This window comes from Micropterus salmoides, unplaced genomic scaffold (genome assembly GCF_014851395.1).
Source record: "Micropterus salmoides isolate LMB-PRFRI ecotype aquatic unplaced genomic scaffold, ASM1485139v1 Ms_hic_scaffold_5, whole genome shotgun sequence".
NCBI lineage: Eukaryota > Metazoa > Chordata > Actinopteri > Centrarchiformes > Centrarchidae > Micropterus > Micropterus salmoides.
In genome coordinates, this window is record NW_024044237.1 from 31,779,968 (window position 1) to 31,802,002 (window position 22,035).

Here is a 22,035-nt window from a genome sequence, read left to right on the forward strand (position 1 = left end):
TTCTACAGCATAGGTTTTGATTTATTGTAATTATTCATCAGACTTACAGGCTACAAAACTGTTGAGAGCTATCACAGCAAGACTTAAAAACACTCTCTAGTCAGTAGCCCATCTAGCCAATCAGTTTAGCGCAGAAACACTGCTTTGGTTTGAGGGAGGTGAAATGCATGTGCACATGGCTCGCTACAGCTCGGCATGATTAAAGAGGGCTAAACTGTGCCTGTGGAGAAACGGCCTATTTTTACATTGTGGATTAAACCGTGTTAATGTGCTGTCACACAGCTTCTAAAACTTATTTCAAGATAGAGTTGTCACCTCGATAGTATGTGTCCTCGCTCTTCTCATTGTACTATAAAAGAATGAAGCCCCCAACTCATAATGAGTAACATTAGAAGCACAACCACAAGTAACAGCGGAAGCCATTAAGTAGTAGAGATGAAGACAATTTAACCAATCAGAATGAGTCCCTGGCCCGTTTCTTGTGCATGACGGCTTTTCCGTACTAGCTCTCTTCCAAGGGCGGGTGTAAATGTGTGCCCAGAGGGCTGTCACGCTGGCAGGCCTAATCGCTCGCTTAATCCCCTTCTCTGATTTTGGTAATTAATGCTCAAACAGAAGTAGAACTGCTCCCTGGCTTCGCGTGCCTCGTCGCTTGAAGACAGGTTTAGCAACAGCACACACACAGATACACATACATGTTCATACACAAACACATTTTAAGGATCATTTGCACAGATGCCAACAGAAATAGAAACTCAGGCACTCCTCGTTTGCATTTCACTATAATTTCCATTCAGTGTGCCAAGCATTTAGCACTGGTTTGTGATAAAGATATATTATGACTTTTGACACATGAGGAAAAAACTGTAGAAAATGAAAAAAGGTTGCATGTCTGCATGTCACGTAGAGACTCATTTACCAGGATGTTTTCTCTCATGGGTCATTGAAGCCTTTTGACACATTTGACTGTTTATTGATAAGTGAGTCCTCCGTGTTCTGTGAATTGTGAAACCTGCGGTCGAACTCAAGTTGAGGTGAGAAAATGAGTCAGCCGTCTGGTCCACCTGAAAACTGGGGTTGGCTTCCACCTCCTAGTGCTGCACATCATGCCCCAAATATGTCACATTTCCATCATCTATCTTTACCTACAGTATGAACATGACATTATAAAAAGTACACAGTAATATTACATAACACCCACTCACTCATTGGATTTCTTTGGTTTTATCATGGTAGATGAAACCAAGTAGCAGCATTTAAATAATGAGAGATAACCTGTTAGGGCTGTATGGTTACTGCTGTGATAAAATACGTGTGTGCTGTGCAAGTTCTGCATTGTTTAGTAGGATTCTCATGGTTTTATGGAGGATTGAATAAAAACCCCCGTCCTGAAGGACTGAAGAAACAAACCTGGACTGAATCATTTGACCCAAATCTGAAAAAACCCTAAAAGATTAAAATGGAAACACCTGTAGTTTCCAGACTTGGAAAGTGTCCCTGAAGTGTGGCATCAAGGCTATGATTTAGTCTGTTTTTATGGCTGGATACCTGCACACAGGTCCAGATTTTCTCAGCCTTATTGTCTAAATGCCCTGCTAGTGGCCTGTAGAGGCTACGCTGTCTTTTATAATCAATCAAAACTAACTGACCTTATTGAGACAGTTGGTTTCACTAACAAGGCCAAAAACTGTTTGGGCTATTTTCAGTTATTTTATAGAGGCCAGGGTGAGAATTTGGAAATCCAACATCACCACAGGGGCTGGAAAGTAACTTTTTACCGAAAACACACACAGCCAGTCAAGCTTACTGGATGGTCATCATTAGCTCTTATTTAAGAATGGCAAACCAAAGTTAACACATGGTAAAACAGAGATCACACTACCCTAACTACAGGCGACAGTGGACACAGTGGGTAAATGTTGTCCCTGCCAGCTGAGCTGCACTGCATCACACCTAATTAAAGGCTCATTTTTCTAGAATTCCTCAGCTTAGTAGCTTAGTGACAATGCAGTCTCAGTTTTTATTCAACGGGAAATGAAAATGTTTAACAACTGTATTTTATGGACCCCTGTGTACCTTCAGTACAGGGGAAACTCAAATTGTAGTTGAAATGGCATTCAAATTACAGCAAAAATGATGGCCAGATTAACATGCAAGGAAGCCCTGTGGCAAAAATAAGCTGTCACTGGGGCTTTCCTGTTCCAGCTGTGCCTGTTGGCTTCAAAGGTGGCTCTGAAAAACTGTAGAACTCGTGGGTTTTCTACGTAAACACACTGGCAGGGTCTTGACTTGCACCATCGTGGGCTGACACTCATCAACTCATCAGGAATCACGACTGTCCAAGTATTTCCCAGCAGTGACGGTAACAACTTTTCAGATAAGCAGAAATTTGATCACATTTTCATCTGCACATCCTGTCTAATGTAGCTAGACTGCTTTATCTGTATGCCGCGATCGAAGCGTGCTTTGGGTTTCAGTTGGCGTGACGTGGCTGAAGTGTTAATGTTACTATCACTTTGCACTTTCACTTCATATTTCTGAAGATCTGTCGGAAATGGCATACTAAGCAATTTCATAGAAAAGGAAGGATAAAGGACAGCAGCAGGGTGAACAGGCTGTGGCTGAGATACTCAGCCACAGCCTGTTCACCCTGCTGCTGTCTGGCAAGAGATACAGAAATCTGCTGTCATTACACCAGACAATTTCTCCCAAGTTAGTGGTGAGAATGAATTTGAATAGAATTGAAAGCCTTTATTTCCATTGTGCAAAATATATAACAAAATTAGGAGAGCTACTCCTAATCAGTCCAAAGCACCTTTTCTTAAAATGATTTATTACAGTCAGTGCAGTATCCTCTTACATGCAATTTTATTCCCAAGTGTAATATATTTCATGCCCTTTGTTTGTTTGTCTTAACTGTTTCTTGTCATTTGGTTTTGCACTGATTAGGAGTAGCTCTGCTAATTTCATTGTATGTTTTGTACAATGACAAAGGCTTTCTATTCTAATTCATCCTCAGCACTCCATGTAAAATAGTTTTATTTCTTTGACTTATTATTTTTTCACCCATCTACTGTTTATAATCTTTGTATATATTGTTTGATTTGTGAGTAGCATAAAGGGAACTACAACTTAACCTTGTGGTGAAACCCTGTGTTCTAAAATGATAAATAAATCGATCTTGTCCCTTGTTTGGAACATACTGAACATATGATCAATGGGTAAGAAGTGAAGGATGCTTTAGGATTTTTAAACATTTTTAGGACATTATGATATTTTTTTTGCTGTGACTCTGTCACCACTGGAATCAAGTATAACTGCTGGAAATCAAAGCTAATTATAGCTGCTGCCTTCCAACAAATGGAAAGCAATTTATTTATTTAACAGGGACAGTACAAATACAGATCTGTATTTTATGTAGAGATAAGCAGTGCAACAGATGTAATGTCTATAGGGCATCTAGCTCTAAGCTAATTTGCAGCACCTGTACTGGTTAGGCTTTTAAATCAAGGTTAAAACTTTTCAGAGCCACCTTTCAAGTGTTAATGGTTGGTAACACCTTAGGAACAATCCACTCCTGTCATACCAAAGGGATAGAAAAGCATGCATGGTATGCACCATAGAATTAAAATCAGTCAAATTATGATGATGATCATTGTTTGAAACATCACACATGAATTCTAACTTTGCTTTTAAGTTCATACACAATGAGTTTTCTTCCAAGCACTACTTGACACTGGCAGAAGAAAATCTTTGTTTCCACCAGCACACAACATCATTTCACTAAATTGCCTGGTTTCCTGAGCACTTAACACAAGAAAATGGAGGGACACTCTGTTATGATGAGTCTGCTGAGTGCACTTTTCTCTTTCATGACAATATAAACTCCCACACATAAAATGTTAGTTTACTTCATCTGATTCCCAGTGTAGCCTCACTTGATGTTGTCATTGTGCATGCCTTTTGTGATTTGATTGTATGTGAGAGATCCCAAATGAGCGAACGAGTGCAACAGAAAGAAAGTCTGTGAGAAAAATCTCCAGACCCAAGCAATCATCCCATTACCTTATACACAAACATCCTCTTCATGTCTGTTTAGAGTCGCTGAGATACTCAAGATTTGCTCAAAGGTGAGACACAACAATAAGAGCAAGCCCTTCTTGATCAGCAATTAGTAAGGCAGACTCTGGAGACAAATCACCGCGGAGACATCAGAGCAAGCGCAGACCTTTCCTCGTAATACTCAGTGGAATTGGTGACAATCGCCCGAATGGAAAATGGTCACAGAGGGGTGAATGCAATCCCATCAGCAGTCTGAGCTAAAGTAAACTCTCTCCATATACACACACAGCACGTTATTACAGCCACTGAATCCAGGAAGAACAGACTGAATTTCTTTTGTATTTAAAAGGTAACAGAAAAGCAATACCTATCTGTGGAGCAATTTTGTCACAGCACGGCAATTTTGACATTGATAGCTAAGTTTCATATCTAAAAATTCAATACTAGTACAGTATCACAGCCAACAAGAAAATCCATAACGAAATGTATAACTACTCCTGTCCTGAACAACTTTGTAGCAGCTGCTTCGCAGGGGTTTTAAATGTTGCCTAGGTGTCTGTCTTCCACTGTGTTAATGTACACACAAGAAACTAGATTAAGACAGAAAGTCTATATAAAGTCTCTGTAATGACACAGTCACTCAGTTGAACTTTTAATTTAAGAATTTTGGATACAAAGATGTAACTAGAGCTTAAATGATGCATCAATTAACAGCCACATATAGTCCAGAACCGATGCAGACGCTGCTGATATTATACTACATTAGTTGTCTGCATACATGTACATATTCACTCATGTTTGTTGCCACAGAGTCTGCTCAGTCAGTCTACATCAATGTTAGGCTACGTGACAGAGATGATGACAAAACTAATGTCATGTGGACAGTATAGTCCAGGCTTTAGTTTTTAACAGTAGAAAATGATATTCATGCCAGATGTTCCCTACAGAACTTCCAGCTTCTCAAATGTCAAGATTGGCAGCTGTCTCTGTTTTGTACCATTGAATATATTTGGGTTATGCTGTTGATCAGAAAGAAGCAGCACTTACTCACATCAATTCATAGAGAAAGTAATTCTGAGATTAATTTATTATAAAATGTTAGTTGCAGACCTAGTAATTAAAGGTGCGTCTTTTCCCTTAAGATTCAGTCATTCAGACGTCTTCTAGCTCCAAACCAAAAGCAAATTATACCTTTCTTTCTATTTTATCATATCTTCAACAGAGACTGCTGCTTTCTGTAATATCCTCCTGCATCTGCTTCCATTTCCTGGAAAAAAAAAAAAAAAAAAAAGAGGCACGAATGGCAAAACCAGACAAACTCGATTAAGGTTGAGCTGATGTCAGCCCTCATGTAGGCTAATCAGTATGGAGAATGACTGTTTTTTTTTTTTCCTGGTAAGAAGTTGCCCTGATTAGAGACGTGCCCAGACAGTGGATAAGTCCTATAAAGGATGCTTTGACACTCCCGGATATGTAAGTGCCTTTATAAATGGACCTCTGCAGGAGGTGTTTTTTACGCTCCAACAGACACAGCTGTTTAAATTCTGCAGAGAGACAAAAATACCCGTTTACCCTGCGTCCAACAAGTCCTGCTTTCAACAGAACCACCACGGATGTCGGTTCAGCTCAAACGTCTTGACTTGAATTAACGATAATGAGAGAGACACGCTGCTTGATCACTGGATTGACCGCAGCAAAAAAAACAGAAACATGCAGATGCGGTTTAAGACAATGAAGTGTCCGTGAACTTTACACTAAAGAAATGTGCGTGTTTACATCCATAACTGTGCTGTACTGAATATAAATTTTATTCACAATATACAACATGGCAGCTCAGAGCTCTTCCTCTCTTTTTGTTTTCTGCACAGGCGATGCAAAATCAGAGGACACTGCCAATAAGGAGGCAGGAGAGGAGAAACCAGAAGAGGACAACGACTATCACCGTAGCGATGAGCAGGTAAGCACTTTGTCATTCACAGCAATTTATGCTTCTTATTTCCTCTCTCCAGGGCCTCTTAAAATGTCAGCCTTTTCTTACTTAGTTCAAGGCTTGGTTTGCCTAAATTCACGACACAAATCGCATCCCCACGGTGGCCATGAATATAGTTTTTGATTTCTTTGCACAGATTTTGAGATGTCTGCCTCATTTCCCTCTACAATGTGAGTAAATGAAATTGTGTTTGTAGCAAAGTACATTTCCAAAACGTCTTTTACTATCCCCAGACCTTGTTGTCAACGGTTTTTAAATTATGACTACTTTGTACCCCACCAAAAATGGTCCATATGAACCTTAAACTTTTTTAAAACTGATATTAGTAGTATTTCTGACCCGCAGACAAAATGTAAGGTCATTTATCCAAAAGTATCTGGCTAAACTTTAGTAAAATCTGTTGACAGCAAGATGGACATGGAGGCAGATATCAAATAACATGGATGAATGTAAACAAAACTGTATGGACAGATACCAATAGAGTTAAATGACAATGGAAAGAAAAAATCAGGCGAATCAGCCTTTTAAATAAACTATTTTTATAATATACAAAGAAGTTTGGGAGGCAGTACACGTTGGTTTGTCTTTTAGCAGAGATTAGAGGGAGCAAATTGGATAAAATAATTGTGGGTTACAAAACAGTCTGTCAGGAACAAAAGCACTAAGAGAAAAAACGGTTGGTGTTAATTGTGGGTACAATTGCCTTAAAAGCCTGCACATCAATTATTTCCTTTATAAAAGGGGTCCCTATATGATTAACCAGGCTGTTTTACAATTACTGGATTCTTTTGTCTTTGGTGTTTCGGCTGTTTGATTAGTATAGATCCACTTAGTGACAGACACCACAGCACCACACCACTGCCATCCACTGAACACATTTAAAATGGGCTTTTTTAAATTTCATTTGTATTCTGTCACGTTCTCAAGCCATGCAAAATGATATTAATAATGTAGAGAGAGCGGAGTTATTGTTGTGCTGGACAGAAGCACAAAGCGTCTTTCCAGCATTGTTGTATGGGCTGAAGAAAATTGGTTTTGTACCGTTTTTGTTTTAAAGAGGACAAAAACCCTCTATGCAGTTTTTAAAAACAAGACATTCATCTCCAATCAGCTAGCTCTTTACTTCCTTGTGGGGAAGGCAGGCTGCCCTGATGAAGGTGAAGATCTTGCCCTTTGGATATTCAGCAGTGGTGCAGAATGTGTTCAGAATACCTAATATGGCAGTCTGTGTGAGCTGAATGCAGTCATGCCAAATGTCACTGAGAGGAGGGAGGGAGGGAGGGAGGGAGGGAGGGAGGGAGCTGAGGAATACAAGATGACTGATGAAAATGAGAGATTTGAGAGTGAAAAAGCTCCGCTGATGAAAACGAGTCACAATGCAGGACGATGAGGTGTGCTAAAAATGAGAGAGGCATCATGTGAGAACCAACAGGAAGGAAATGGCTGAAAACAGAGGATGATAAAGAGAAAGGACTGCGATGGAATAAAATGCAAGATGCTGAAGATTTAATGATAATTATAAGAATGAAATCACAGACTCTGAGTTGTGTCAGCAATTACAAAAGGTTGTTATATTTTTATGTTTAGCTGAGAGATGTTGTCTGGAGGTGCTTTGAACTTTAAGAAATGTTCCTGTCACAAGTTAAGTTAGATGATATATATTTTAAATAAAATTTACATATGTTGATAAAGGATTTGAGACAAAGAGAAGGTTGAAGACAGATAACTTGATGCTATAACGGCCCTTCAAAGCCAGCCCTGATTGTAGAGAGCAATGGATGCCGCAATAAAAGATGAACTGTCTTAGAAAAGCAGAGAACGGTCATTTAAAATGCAAAACAAGATGGTATATCTCAAGGAGTGTATAGTCATACGTGATCAATTTTAACGTGAAGAATAAATGTGGCAGCAGTTGCAATGAAGAAGGATGAAGATGAGGGACAAAATTGTCCCAGATTTCACCAAAGATGTAGAAGCCACTCAGATGTGTGAACCGGAACGCGTGGCCGAATTTCGGAACACTTCCCTGCTGTTTCTGGACAACCTTTCAGAGTGTAACCTTGGGGTGTGAAGCAGTGCCAGAGAAAGTTAATGAAAGCGGTGACACACCAAAAAGAAAACGAGGATTAAAATAGAACCACAATTAATTAGAGAAACCTACTTTATCAGCATGAAGTAGTGGCGTTTCAGAGGTTAATATTTTTGTACGAAGTCTGAGGAAGATCTCCGTGGGGTGAGAAAATATTGTGTTAACTTTAATAAACTGCAGCTATTTTGGGCTTAAGAAGTCTACTTTGGAGAAATTTGAAAACGCAGCTTTGCTCTAAATTATTAATTGAGCTTTGAATCCTCCATGTCTGATTTATCAGCGGTCCAAACTTAATACTCACTCAGAGATTCTCAAGCTTTATTTTCTTTACACACAACCACACACACAGAGTTCAGAAAAACAACACCGGTAGACATGCTGCCTCAGACCTCTGCGAGCATTCAGGACTGCTAACGAGCCCGTAAAATAGCGCTAAGCTTTCTCTGCATGACTCCAAAAAGGCACATATTTTCTTGATATGCGTCACTATTGCATCAGTCACGTCTGTGAGTGTGTATAGCTGTAGCAGGACTCTTCGGCTCCATAAAGATGTCACTAATCTACTGTAATGTGATGAAACTGCCTTGCAGATGACCGTTGTGTCACTGCGGAGTCCAGATCAACACCACAGCTTATATTTCACATTATGAGCCTCTCTCATTGCCGGCACTACTGGAATGCAGATACATTACGGTGTTGCTCTTTGCTTATAGAGTGACACTGAAGCGCTGCCAATATTTATTTAAGAACGGCAATGATTTCCAGGGTAATGTCACTTTTTCCTGTCTCAATGACAGATAAAAAGAGACAGGAGTGTGACAGAAGGACCCCCACAATGAAGAAATACGAGGCTCCTGTCTTTGTCTTCTATATTTTGATACAGGGGGAGCAGGAGCTCAGTGGCAATAATACATTCTGACTCTTTCAACCATCAATTGCCAAAACCACCTACCGTTTCACCCCAGGGGACAAACAAGTGCACAGGCCAACTCGGTCACATGAAAGAAGCCAATAAGCAAAACACACAGACCAATGCTGGTTCAGTGTGGTAAGAGCAGAATTGGAAATCAGCACCAGGGCCAGGCTGAACCAGCTATCATATTCAGCTATCCTTTTTATAACCTTAAAGTCATGAAAGACCATGGGAAATAAGTAACTCTTGAGTTACTGAGATGTTTAGTTGGAAGTTCAGAGAGTGATCCTTCAAACCACAGCACTGCTCCTGCTGTTTCCTCTTCTTGTTTTCAAATAAGACTGAAGGTCAACAGCCTCTCATGTGATGCTGCAATTTTCGTTTCATGGGCAAATGGAGAGACATCTGCTCATAAATCCTCAAATACTACTGGGGCAAAGAAATTTACAATTTGGCTTGAATGCCAGGTAATTTGTTAACTAAAGTAAGCTCTGTACAGGGGCAATTTTAGTACATTTTAGACTAAGCTTGTCAGGCACAGCTATACATTGTCAAAGTTGACTCCATCCAGGTTATACCAAAAATTGTCTGTGCAAGATGTCCTGAAGTAAAACACAACAGTGGCAGAAAATAGCTATTGAGCTAGCAGCATTAGCTGCAGCTAATAAGGTTGCTACTCCACCAACTGAAAACAAAGCACCCGAAGAACAAACAACACGGCCCTCTACTCAAACAAGTACAACAACTGACTGCAAACCATATCATTTTGCACTTACTAAGGTAGTGAATGAAACAGCTTTTGCCAAACCATTTTGAGCTAAATGGCATTTACCTCTGAGGGCTAGGTCACACTGACATGTTTTTATTGGTTGACAGCATGTCAGAGTTCTTGACTTTAAAGCTTTGTGCACATTTGCTTCCACTTAATGTGTGAATCCTGTGGACATGAACGTAATTAGGCCTTTGCTTTGAGCTGAAAGCTAACATTAGCATGCTAATATTATAACGTTTGTTAACATTATGGGGCTCAGCATGTTAGCATTAAGCTCAGAGTAAAGCTGATGGGAATTTAGTATCAAATTATTATTATTTTTTTTAGATAACTTGTCATGACCCTGTTTTGAACTGATGTTGGCACTTGAAGAACAGATTTGCACAGAATCTGTTCATTTTCTTTGACACTCACTTTGGACCAAAGTGTTCAAAAATAAATCTGCCGAATTTCATTACCATTCCTTGAGCCATGCTCTTAGCATTGATACTTGTTTTATGTTATTCATGTTTTATGTTCGCAGGTCAGTATCTGCTTGGAGTGCAACAGCAGCAAGCTTCGAGGTCTGAAGCGCAAGTGGATCCGCTGTTCAGCACAAGCCACGGTCCTCCACCTCAAGAAGTTCATCGCCAAAAAGCTTAACCTGACATCATTTAATGAGGTACAGATAACACGCTCCACCAGCCGAGAAAGCAGTGTGCTGAGATTAAGCCGTTGCTAGAACTGTCACATGCTAAATGTAGTTTTAGTGAACGTATAAAACTGTAAAACAAGAAAGAAACAGATTCAAATGAAAGTGTTGCTGCTTAATACCACTTCTGAACATGTTAATAACCTTTAAACTAATATTTGGCACCAATCATATTGTTCCATTGCTCAAAGCTAAATTTGACCTGCAGGTTGTACCTGCCCGCACAAACCTTTTTGAAGTTTAACATCAGTCTGCTTCACAAAAGGAAAATAAATGTAAGACATAAAAGCATTTAAACATTAGAGAATCACACCAGCAATCCAAAGGATCTCAAGTGGGTGGTGGGACAAGATAAGCGTGACCTGGATAAAATATTTCATTGATTTCAAGGAGTTTCAGTCCAAAATGAATTTTACAGCATTTTGTGACTATGGTGTTTGACTATGGATTACTGTTCTCAGTCATCTTAATTCCTGTGGTTTATTAATATTGTAGATTAAAGCCTGACAAAAAGTATTTTTACAAAATGGATTTGTAACAATTTGGAACAAATCTTTTTAAATTCTTGGCGTTTGTTTTAATTTGTTTGGAGCACCAGCTGGTGTGGGCCATGTGTATCAGAAAGTTTAGCTAATCACAAGAAATTACATAAAGGTCAGTTTATTGTACTTTTCTGTACTGACTCATATGAGGCCTTGTGTTTGTTATATTTAGCAGGAAATGAGCCTTTATGATATCTAGATGTGGTAATTTTTCTATTTATTGTCTTTGCCGCCATTCTCAGAGAAGCAGGGGGGCGAAAATTTGACAGATGGATTTTTAGAATGCCGTGAATAATCATCACAGACGCCTTCGTGTTTTCTATTTTTTTATTTTCTGTTCCTTTTTTTACTGACTGTCACAGAGATGAGTGGGTAGGCTCAATCATATCGTCGGCCTCCATTGCACAACTTTGGCGAGGCGGCCGCTCTTCCCACCAGCCATTGTTATCCTCTATTGACTATCAAAAGCTGTTGCTCGAACCGAATCTGTTTTCAGCAGCGAGCCAAGCGCAGAGCTTTACAACACTTTGCTTTGTCAGAGAACAGTGCGCTATTTACTCATTTCTCGTGTTTGTAAACCCACCGTTGTTGTCCTGTCACCCATCTAAATGTCTCAGCAGGAACTGAATGCGTGTGTCGGAAAAGTGAAAAGGGGCCCTTGTAATTTCTCAGTGCCCAAGATGATATATTCGCATAGCTTTTTTGTGCTACCAACAGTCAAAAACCTAAATATCTTCAACTTACTATCACACAAGATAAAGAAAACCATCAAATATTCACATTAGAGAAGTTGAAACAAGTACATGTTTGACGTTTTTTTTTTAAAATGGACTTTTCTTACTAGACAAGTGTCATTACTCTTCTTCTGCAGGTTTATTTTGGTAAGGATTACAAACATTTTCCCAAAGCTATGATGTACAACTTTCTGGTTTGTACAAGGAAATCATGAAGGATCAATAATGTTCCTTTTTTAGTTTTGCTCAAATGTCTTTTATTTTGATACAAAAACACTCTTTGACTTTCAAGATGAAATCATAGCGCTCCAGCCTTCCTCTGGATTATTTTTGGTATCTTCCTTATCACAGGCCTGGACGGCTTCCACCGCTCGTCAGCTCAGTGCTGATAAAGGCTGGCTGGTGTTTATCCACCAGTGTCCTTCCAGCCAGAGCCAGCAGGTGACGCTGTGGCAGTGTTCGTTTTTCAGCCTTCTCCCTCCCTCCCTCTCTTGTCTGTCAGTATTGACTGGCAGATGCAGATGCGAGGCACTGCTCAGCAGAATATCAATGTTGAACTTGAGTATTGAACTTCCGTGTTCTCCCAAAAAGCCCCGCTGCTGCACAGGAGCCAGAGGCCACTCCACGTCAAAATAAGCTCTCCCCAGCTTCCTCTCCAAGAAACAGCGATGTTATAACTCAAAGTAGAGCAGAAAGGGCAGCATATAAGTGGGGGAAGTTTTTTATTTCTGCATCACACTGCTCAGACACAGACTGAAGATTTAACTGCAGAGACCTCCAAAATAGTGTTTGTCATAGTTTAGGCATGTTGATAACCTCACTGTAGGGAAATGGAGATTTATTTCCCGCAAGTAGGAAAGTTCAAACACTCTTGAGGTCAGAAAATTTTCACTAATTTGCTCTTTTGTTGTCTTGTCACAGCTGGACATTTTATGCAACGAGGAAATCTTGGGAAAGGACCACACTTTGAAATTTGTTGTTGTGACAAGATGGAGATTTAAGGTAACTCATTCTTCAAAAAGACTTATTATGGCATAATATGGTCATAGTTTTGTACTATCTATGAATAACTTTAAGTTATATTGTCTTTTAAAGCCATCTCAGCTCTGTTGAATTTAACCCCTAATATGCTTTTATTAATTCTACACTGGCACATTAAGATGCTGCCGCTCTAAAGGTGTGTTCAGACCAATTGCTAAGCGAATATCAAAATGATGGCTAAATGGCTAACTCGGTCTATGCAATGTTTTTAAAAAAAATGACAGCTGCTAAAGCAACATGTCCCTGGCAGAAAGTCAGCATCCTCAACAGTTGATGGTGCATGTAGGAAATGTGTCAAGTAGAAATACAGTAATGTAGTAGAGTTGGTGCTGTATTGCGGGGTAGAGCTATTTAGCCCTAGGCCCTAGTATTAGTATTATTAGTACAGTATGATAAAGACAACATGCACAATGCCATTCAGATGTTTACTACAGAAATACAGGGGAAAAAACAACACAAAGAAGTTAGACTTGTTGTTGTTTTTACATGAGAAAGGGATCTGAGGATGAGGACAAAGCAATGAGTTTTTTAGATAAACTTCCCCAAATACAATAAAAAGCAAGCCACACCTGCTAATGTTGTAAACTCTTCTTAAACAATCTATAACCTCACACAATATTTTTGTTAGTGTATGAAATGCTAACTTTTGGCTTTGGGAGTAACACTAGGTTTCTTCTGTTGTATTCTAGTTAGTCTTCAGTGGTTGTTAAACTGATTCTTTAAAATTTTTCCCCCACATATTTTTGCTTTTGGACAGGTGAAAAAAAATTATGCGACCCTCCAAACTATTTGGAAACTGAGTGTCTTTCTTACTAGAGCCCCCATACATGCTGCATGTGTGTGCAGCAAAACAAAGTTTGGCGTGCATGGAAACGATACGGTTGATAAGCTAATTGCTGTTTGGAGGAGGGATTTAGCGAACAGTCTATTAAGGGATATTACAAAAACTGCTGATACTGAGGTTGTGTTTTTGATTTTCCCTCCAGAAATCCCCCCTCCTGCTCCATTACAGACCCAAGATGGATCTGCTGTAGCTAAAACGGACTCAACGGTTGTTGTTGTTTTGTTTTTTTTGTTGTTGTTTTTTTTGGGGGGGGGGGCCCAGTGGCCGCGGACTGTGCCGAAACCTTTTTATTTATGCAAAGACGATCAACCAACACCAAGCAAACACCCGACGGTAAAAGTCAACACAAGCCAGCAAATCGGGATCTAAAGGGAGGGGGACAAATACAACATGAACTGGCAACCTCCAGCACAGATACTGCAACACTGGTGTGTTTTTAGGAACTAAAACAACCATTTTTTGTCCGCTACATCCTAGATATGTGAACAAAAAAAAAGAACAAAAAAAAAACTAATGGAGAGAAAGCATATATTTATACTTTTGTACAGAAGAGACACATGGAACCAAGACACTACTGGTGCTCTGTTTACACGCAAACAAGATGTCGGGAATCACGTGACCGTCTTTTTGAGCTTCATGCAGATTTCATCCTCCCGAGACTATGACCGAGAGGAGAGGAGGAATTTTTTTTTTTAATAAAAAGGTGTTTTTCTTTTCTTTGTACAATACACACGACTCGTCTTGGGAGCACAGAAAGTATATGGGAAAAGTTATATAACAGGCATCAATTTTAAGCTGTTTATCAAGTAAATTGTCTCTCAATCTTTTTTTATTTCCGTTTTGTTGGCTTTGTCTAATTTGCTATTGGGTTCTTGATGATTGTCAATTGTGAATAGGCTAAAATGTTTTGTGTAGTAATTTATGTTCTATATACCAATATTGTACATAAAATGTCATTACAAAGAGACAGATTGAAGAGAGTAAGAGAGACTTTAGACTGTTAAAAAAGAGTGGATCCCAGAAGTGCTATCTATATTTGGGCGATACGTGTCCGGAGGTGATAAATTAGGATTTTTAAAGACAGACTCATTATCCGTATCAAAATATATAAATGCATCTTTATGTTGTCTGAAGAAGACACAAAACATATTTATCAAATCCTCTGCCATTTGTGTGTATGTGGGGTCTAAGTATGTTACATTGCTCTCATGGCATTACAGGACTTTAGGTGTTTTGGCAAATAAGAAAGCTTTGAAAATATCCCCCCCGCCCCCATGCTCCTCTTCTCACCTGTCTGCTATGGAATACAGCTATCATTGTCCTTTTTGTTTGTTCTTCTTTTTTGGACATCATAATCAACCAATTCTGTCTTAACAATAATGCGACACAAAACACGCATGTTCAAAAATGCCTACAAGACATAAATGCAATATTTGGGCAGAGAACTTTTGATTTTAATATCTACATTTTCACACCATGCAGTCCTTAATATCTATTCGTTTGTTTCTGCAGTCTTTCAGCAGCACCAGGCAGGCAAATACTGATACACCCACGTTTACAGCATCTGGGTCGAGCTGCTTGCAGAAGATGTTGCTAGCACCCTGCACTCTTATACCATGCTTTTCCTTCTGCTATGTGTGTTGAAATTTTACTGTAAAACTTTCTCAAAGCTGCAATACAACCTCTTTTTTTGTAACTGTAAAATACACACCAGTCTACTTTGTCTTAACAGTGGGGCTGCAACAGAACATCTTATTTGTCCAAATTAAATTTTGGTGTTTAGTATGGACAAATACTTGCTCACAGGAAGTGAATTGACAATTGTTATTTAACAGTAAAATATAAAATGTCTGGTAAATTGCACACTTTCTCTTCAGAGCTGGAATTTCTAGGTATTAAGCACTATAGACAGGCCGGCTTGACAAACATGAGTGGAGTGAGTGCAGATTACTGATGTCACATTGCTGTTGTTATTGGGTGTTTTTCAGTTACTTCTCACTGCCAGTTGGAGTTGCAAATGTGCAAAGTTGCACATTGTTTAAGAAAATCAATTTAAGAACCTTTCTGAAAGTCACGTGGATATTGTTTGTCACAAAATCAGTATAAAACTTATAACAATATTTTGGACTTCACAATGCACAAATTCAGGTTTCGCACAGGTACTGAGGTTTTTTGAACATTTTGATAGTGAAATTCTCGATAAAATGACTACTGTCTGGTCATTTGGTGCTTATAAATGTATGTTTATAATTTTGAGGAGATTGTTCCTCAGAAACATGCTGTTCCTACTGTAACTTTGTGACACAGCAAACCAATGTTCTGTTTTACTGCAAAATGTCTTAACTCACAACTTTCAGAGCAAACTGCTAAACTGTCTTTAACGATACCACAACTGGATCCCTGAACGCCATGTCAGACCTCAAGTAGTATTACCTCACTGACTTGTCTTGTCAGTAATTAAACAATTATTATTAACCCTTTGCATTGTATCTGCCCACAACAAGCTATTTTGTCTGTATGTTCACATGCAACAGGGTTCCTATTCATCATTAGGTTCTAGAAATCTAGAAAATACATTCATTTAAAAACTGTTGTAAAATTGCGAAACAAGCCTGAAAGCTATGAAGAAAAGTCACGATATACAACAGTATGTTGGAAATCCTCTCATCATTCCCAATATTGTGGTATTTGCAGTTTTGTGTAGTAATCATCAGTTGGTCAGTCAGCCACTCCACCATTGTGCATCTGTCATGATCTTTAAATCCAAGATTGGAGCATTTGGGATATGGAAATAGAAAAATGTTTAGGAACCCTGCCACATAAGGACCTATGATGTGTGTATTACATGAACGTTTTTATAGCCTACAGGTCTGTATACCTAACCAGCTCAACCAAAATTCCTCCTGCAGTCTTTGAAATCATCTCTGCGTGTTTCATTTCACTTCTTATGGTAACCTTTATGTTTCAAGGCTCTTTATCCAGTAACCTATGTATGTGCTTATTATTTTGGGGGGTTTTTTTGTACCAATTTTGGTATCTACGATCATGCAAAGTATGCGTTAAACAAAAAGGTTTAAAACGGCCTCCTGTTTGCCCAGAGTTGGTGCACGTTTGGTTCCGAGTTGCACCAAGTCCTTGGAACTTGGAATATCTGCTTTATTTCTGTAAACACTGAACATTGTGAACTCTTGCAACAGCTTTTTGATGAGTAGAAACTAAATCAAAAAAAGGTGTTTTACCTAGGTAAAGAAAATTAAGCAGATCTCTTAAAATCTGCTCTTATAAATCATCAAAAACCAAAAACAATGAGCATTACCAGCTTGACAGCTCATGGAAGAGTATTGTTAAAACTTGTTAAAACCCCCCACAAAAAAATAATGTAATAATGTGCGCTACTATGTCTTTGTAAGTGCAGACTTGTATTTTTTATTTTTTTCAAGGCTTATGCATTTTTTCATAGAAATAAGGCCAATGTCAAGTGCATTTCATCCAGTTGTCAAAGATACTCTGAGGTCGAGGTTACGGTGGTCTGGTTTGCAATTTTATTCAGGGAAAGTCCTGTTTGACCCTGGTATCAGGCATCCCATATATTAATGTTATTTTGCCATTCAGCTCTCTCTAACTTCAGTCTTTGACCTTCGCCTCACCCAACCAGAGTTCTCGTCATAAGTGTGTCACCTCATGGTTCTCCTGTGAGCATTCAGTATATGATAACATTTCTTAAATGTACGTAAGCTTTTTCCTCACGTGATTAAGCTGTAAAACCCCCAACAAGGTGCTACTATAATGATGACTACAAACAGACAATTTAACACATACATTTCTGTATTATGCAGAGCACTGAATACACTGATTCTTTCTGTTTAAAAGGACTGGCATTGAAACAAAGGTTACATCTGTATGCATGTTCATTAGCCCCCACGTTGTTTCATGTGGTTGTTTACACTGCATCTTTTCCCGTTATCACAAAACCCATAATTTCTTCTCATTGCTGTGAAGTGGAAACATTTTGTGTTGGGTTCTTTTACTTAATTGACCACATTGATCTTTAGTACAGTGTCAGAACCTGACAGTCTACATAGGATGTGTTTCAGCTGCATTGTTAATTACACGCTTGACAGAACAGAGACGCGTTCTTGATTTGTCAGCATTTTCACCGTGGAGGACAAAAACAACAGTAGAAAGAGTCTCATGTGCATAGATTAAATAGTCTGAGAACAGACAACTAAACTCCAACTAAAAACCCAGTAAAAGGCCAATTGATGGCAAGTGTAAATATTTTACTGTTGATGGTGACAAAAGAGTTCTAATAGAAAAAAAACGTGCACACAACATTTCTGCAAAACTGATCATGGTAGAATCAAAATAAAACAGTTGTCTTTCCACAACAGTTAACATCTGTTTCACAGCCAACAGGTTCCTTTTTTTTTGTCATTACATTGTAAAGCAGGCACAAACACACGTAAAAATCTGATGTCGGAAAGTTTGGATTTCAACACAATAGGGCTGCAGTGTGAACGAAGCCTTTCACTTTGTCCTGGTGTATTTTTTGAGTATTGTTCCAAGAACCCTGCGATGGAGGGGAACTTGATGGAAAGGGTGGGGTCTTCTTTTTGGTTGGCTTTGCCACAGTGACAGTCAGAAATTGTCTTGTCTCTGCTGCTGGTGCTTTCTATGGTGCTAACTCCTTGTTTCAAACTTCAGAGTCCTTCTAGAAAGCTTCAGTCAGAGACAGAAAAGCACTGTCACGAAGTTCTCCTGACGCCTTTTTTCACACGTCTTTGCACTGTACGTGTACGTCCTTGAGTCATTGGTTGTTTTTTCTTGTCAGAGCTGTCTCACTGTGCAGAAAAAAGAAGGTGCTGTTTTTTCCCCCTTATTCATTGGTTTGTAGGGTTTGGTCTACCCACATGCTGAGGCTTGCTCTGGGAAGCAAATGTAGGAAATTTTAATAAGTTGTAGACTGTGACAGGGACGATGCTGTGAAAAATAAAGAACTGGTGAAAAATTGGGTGTGCTAGCTGCAATTTCCTGCTTCAAAGAGAAACACACTTACGATAGGCTTCTCTGATATGTTTTTGCCTCCTCAAAGTCAGATTGAGACTCAGCCTCTTACAGATAGTTGGAACATCAATTACTATAAAAGAAAATCTCACAGTTGATTGTTTTAATATTGTTCTCTTGAGCGCCTGGGAAATTTGACCTTCTCAGCACCGCAATGTGTGAATACTGCTGGCTGCATCTTTCACCTCCACCAGAGTGGACCAGAGTGGATCGATGGTCATGCTTTTTTATTGGCACCAACATTGAGACATCACTGTGCCGCTACGCTTGACAGCCAAGCTAAGAAGCTTACAGGAGGCTCGACTCTGCCTCGCTGAAGATAGGGGTCTGTATCAGCTCTGAAAGGTCTCCGGAGTGGAGGGAGGCCGGGGTCTGTCAGAGCTTCAGCTCTCTTAACTTGTCTCCTCTGCTTTGACCTTGAATACCTGTGAGCCTGCTTGTTATCGCCTGCTACGATCTGTGGGTGAGCTGCGTGAAATTTTGATGTCGAGGTGGTTTCTGCAGCTTCACGTAGACTGTCGGTACCAGCAGATGGTAGTATACCTTACCACAATCACGTGAAGAGGAATAAACTATTTATTTGGGCTTCTTTGTACAAAGTTTCTGAACTCGGACGTCTCAGAAGCTTGTTCTCTCAAAGGCAGCAACATTCATTTTAAGATCGTTGGCAGCAGTGTGATAGCTTTCTTTGTTGTCCAGCTCACTATTTCTTCCTCATTTTGGAGTTCTTTCTAAAGCTCAGTAATCTGGCTTTGTGTGTGACGGAGAAGGAGACCTCAAGGGTCTCTTGGATGGCTACATGAACTAAAACACACTCCATAGAATATGTATCGTCTGGCCCGGGTGGCACTGCTGCAGCTGATGCCTGCTCTGAAAAGCGCCACTTGAGGATCGCGTCTGTTGCTTTTAGAGATTGTTCACAGGTGGTAAATTCAGGAAAGTCCTTTTTTAAAGACGCAGTAGTTGAAAATAATTCTTTGTGTTCAAGAACTAGATTGAAAATTACTAAAACCAGCAGTCTTAAATAAATTGGGAAATCAGCTACAAAAATCACAGTGGCATGCCATAGATGTCATCAATAAATCTGTCCATTTTTTTTATTATTATTTATTTATGCGGAATTCTGCAATTTTTTTGTTAATGAATTTTTGCTGTCCTTTTTGCTTACAAATTTGTATTTGTCTCTTTTTTTTCTCTCTTTTTTTGCTAAACCTGTTACAAACTCATGCATAGAATGGCTTAAATTATGAATTTACAATTGAATTCCCTTTTTGTATCATTCCAATTGTGTTAATGTCTGTGTATAACAAACATAGTTGTCTTCTTTTTTTGGGTCAAGCTCAAAAAAACTAAATTGTGTGAATCTGGCAATGTGGTTATAGTATTTGCAAGGAAAATGTGCAATATACGGTTCTCAGTTCGTTCCAGGTTTCAGCATAGAACTCCAATGTTTAATTTCTTTTTGCTGTTTTCCAGTCAGTTCCTCAGGTCACTAAATGCCTTCTGGTCCTGAGGGTGACCAGGAAATCTCAGAACATACACTAATGCACCCGAAATACAAAACGACTGGATTTTATTTTAGTCTTGTCTCTTTCTCTCTATTTTTTTTCCTTTCCCCACCCTTTTTTCTCAAACTTTGACAATTTTCTCAGACTTTGTTTTTCTTATTTTCAGGTTACAACAGGCACTTATTCAGGTGTCCTTTTCCTTGCCTCCTTTTGTATTATTGTTATTTATTACATATGTGATGAACTGGTTTCCATTGCCACATAGAATTCAAGGAGTTTTGGGTCTAGAATGGGGCTGGAATTTCTTACGTACAAAACTACAGAAGCTTTTGTCAAAACCTAAGTGTGTATTTCATCAATAAATGCCTTTTAAAAGTGTTCCTGATGCTGCAGTGACTCATTTGTTTCTCCTGAAGGTATAAAATGTATAAAATGCACATTTGATTCTAAATGTCCTTTTATCTCTCAGCCATTACTAAACCCATATTTTAGTTTAAGCTGTTAATATTTTGTAGGTTTTTTTTCTTAGTTATCACATTTAAATAGATTAACAGTAGCAACCCACCCTGAAATTGACATTTCATGTTGCTGCAACAACTCTGATAGTGCCCATTAAAGCTCCATATTAATTAATCAAATGATCATGTGTAATGTGAGAGGCTTGCTTACAGAAAACCACAAAGATGTGACTCTCCAGCTTTATTGTTCTTCATTGTTTTTGGTTTTACAGCATATTTACTGTCTGGTTCAGTCCTTTTTTGTAGTTTTGTCCCATGGCAGGACAATACAAAAAATGCTGTGAATATCAATCAAAGGACCATTTGTCACCAACAACTGCCTTACAGCATGTGGCAGATGTTAAATGTCAGTCAGTCAGTTGCAGGGCCTCAAGTTTCCATCTGCTCACACTTGCAGCTGCAGATACGGTCGGCTGGTGGCCAGTATGGTTTCATATCCTGGGCTTCATTCTGTCTAAAATGGGAGTGAAGGTTTACACTCTAAATCCCCAGAACATCCGAATGGGAGAGAGCTTTAGTCATACTGGGCAAGTGCAAAAAAAACAACAAAAGAAATGAGATGTTTGGTTGGAAACATCTATTGTACAGCAACTGTTGGTGCCAATAATATGACCACGGTCATTCTTTCCATGCAGGAAGGATTTCACTTTCATAACATCTAATTTACTTATAAACAGTAGCGGCAATTAATTGCTTATATCTGTTATGAGAGAAGGGTTGCCACCCGGTATCTGAAACTCATTTGAACAACATTTGAAGCTATGGTGAATCCTGCCCATCTGTCACTCCAAGCAGATTAAAATAATGGATTATTTTTCCCACAGAGTTTCACACATAACTGGTTTTGAGCGTGACAGTTGCGGCTGCTTCACAGCTGTTATCAGGTTTCTGGAGCTGATAGATTTCCCTGCATCACCATTAGGTTTTGAATGCACAGGGATGGACACAGTATCATGAAAACCTGTGAGGCACTCAGTTTGCTAAAAATAATTTATAAAGCTTATAATGTTGTGTTTTTGCTGAGACTGTGCCGAAATTATGTGATCAGTCAGTGGGTCCTGGATCACTACAGTTAACAGTATCCAAAGCAGCAGTCTCAATAGACTTCATTATGATTATATGCATAAACATTATGCTTAAATGGACATATTTAATCCTCCCCACAGTGCCACTGATACTTATTAATTTTAAATGATAAAGATGACTTAATTTTGTATCAATGGTCCCTCCTGTGGTGCAAGAGTCCAGCTTTTATTTGTTGCTGGCA

At 39.1% G+C, this 22,035-nt stretch overlaps 1 protein-coding gene across 1 annotated transcript in view; it reads left to right on the forward strand.

Annotated features, from left to right (window-relative positions):
- The window catches only part of LOC119888319 (polycomb group RING finger protein 3), a 61,655-nt gene extending 41,027 nt beyond the window's left edge, over positions 1-20,628 (forward strand). Inside the window, exons 7-10 of the mRNA XM_038698843.1 lie at positions 5,931-6,019; positions 10,350-10,487; positions 12,715-12,795; positions 13,821-20,628. Coding sequence (XP_038554771.1) covers positions 5,931-6,019; positions 10,350-10,487; positions 12,715-12,795; positions 13,821-13,868 — 356 coding nt within the window. The 3' untranslated portion in view covers positions 13,869-20,628. The remainder of the gene's footprint in view (positions 1-5,930; positions 6,020-10,349; positions 10,488-12,714; positions 12,796-13,820) is intronic.
- The last annotated feature ends 1,407 nt before the right edge of the window (positions 20,629-22,035 follow it).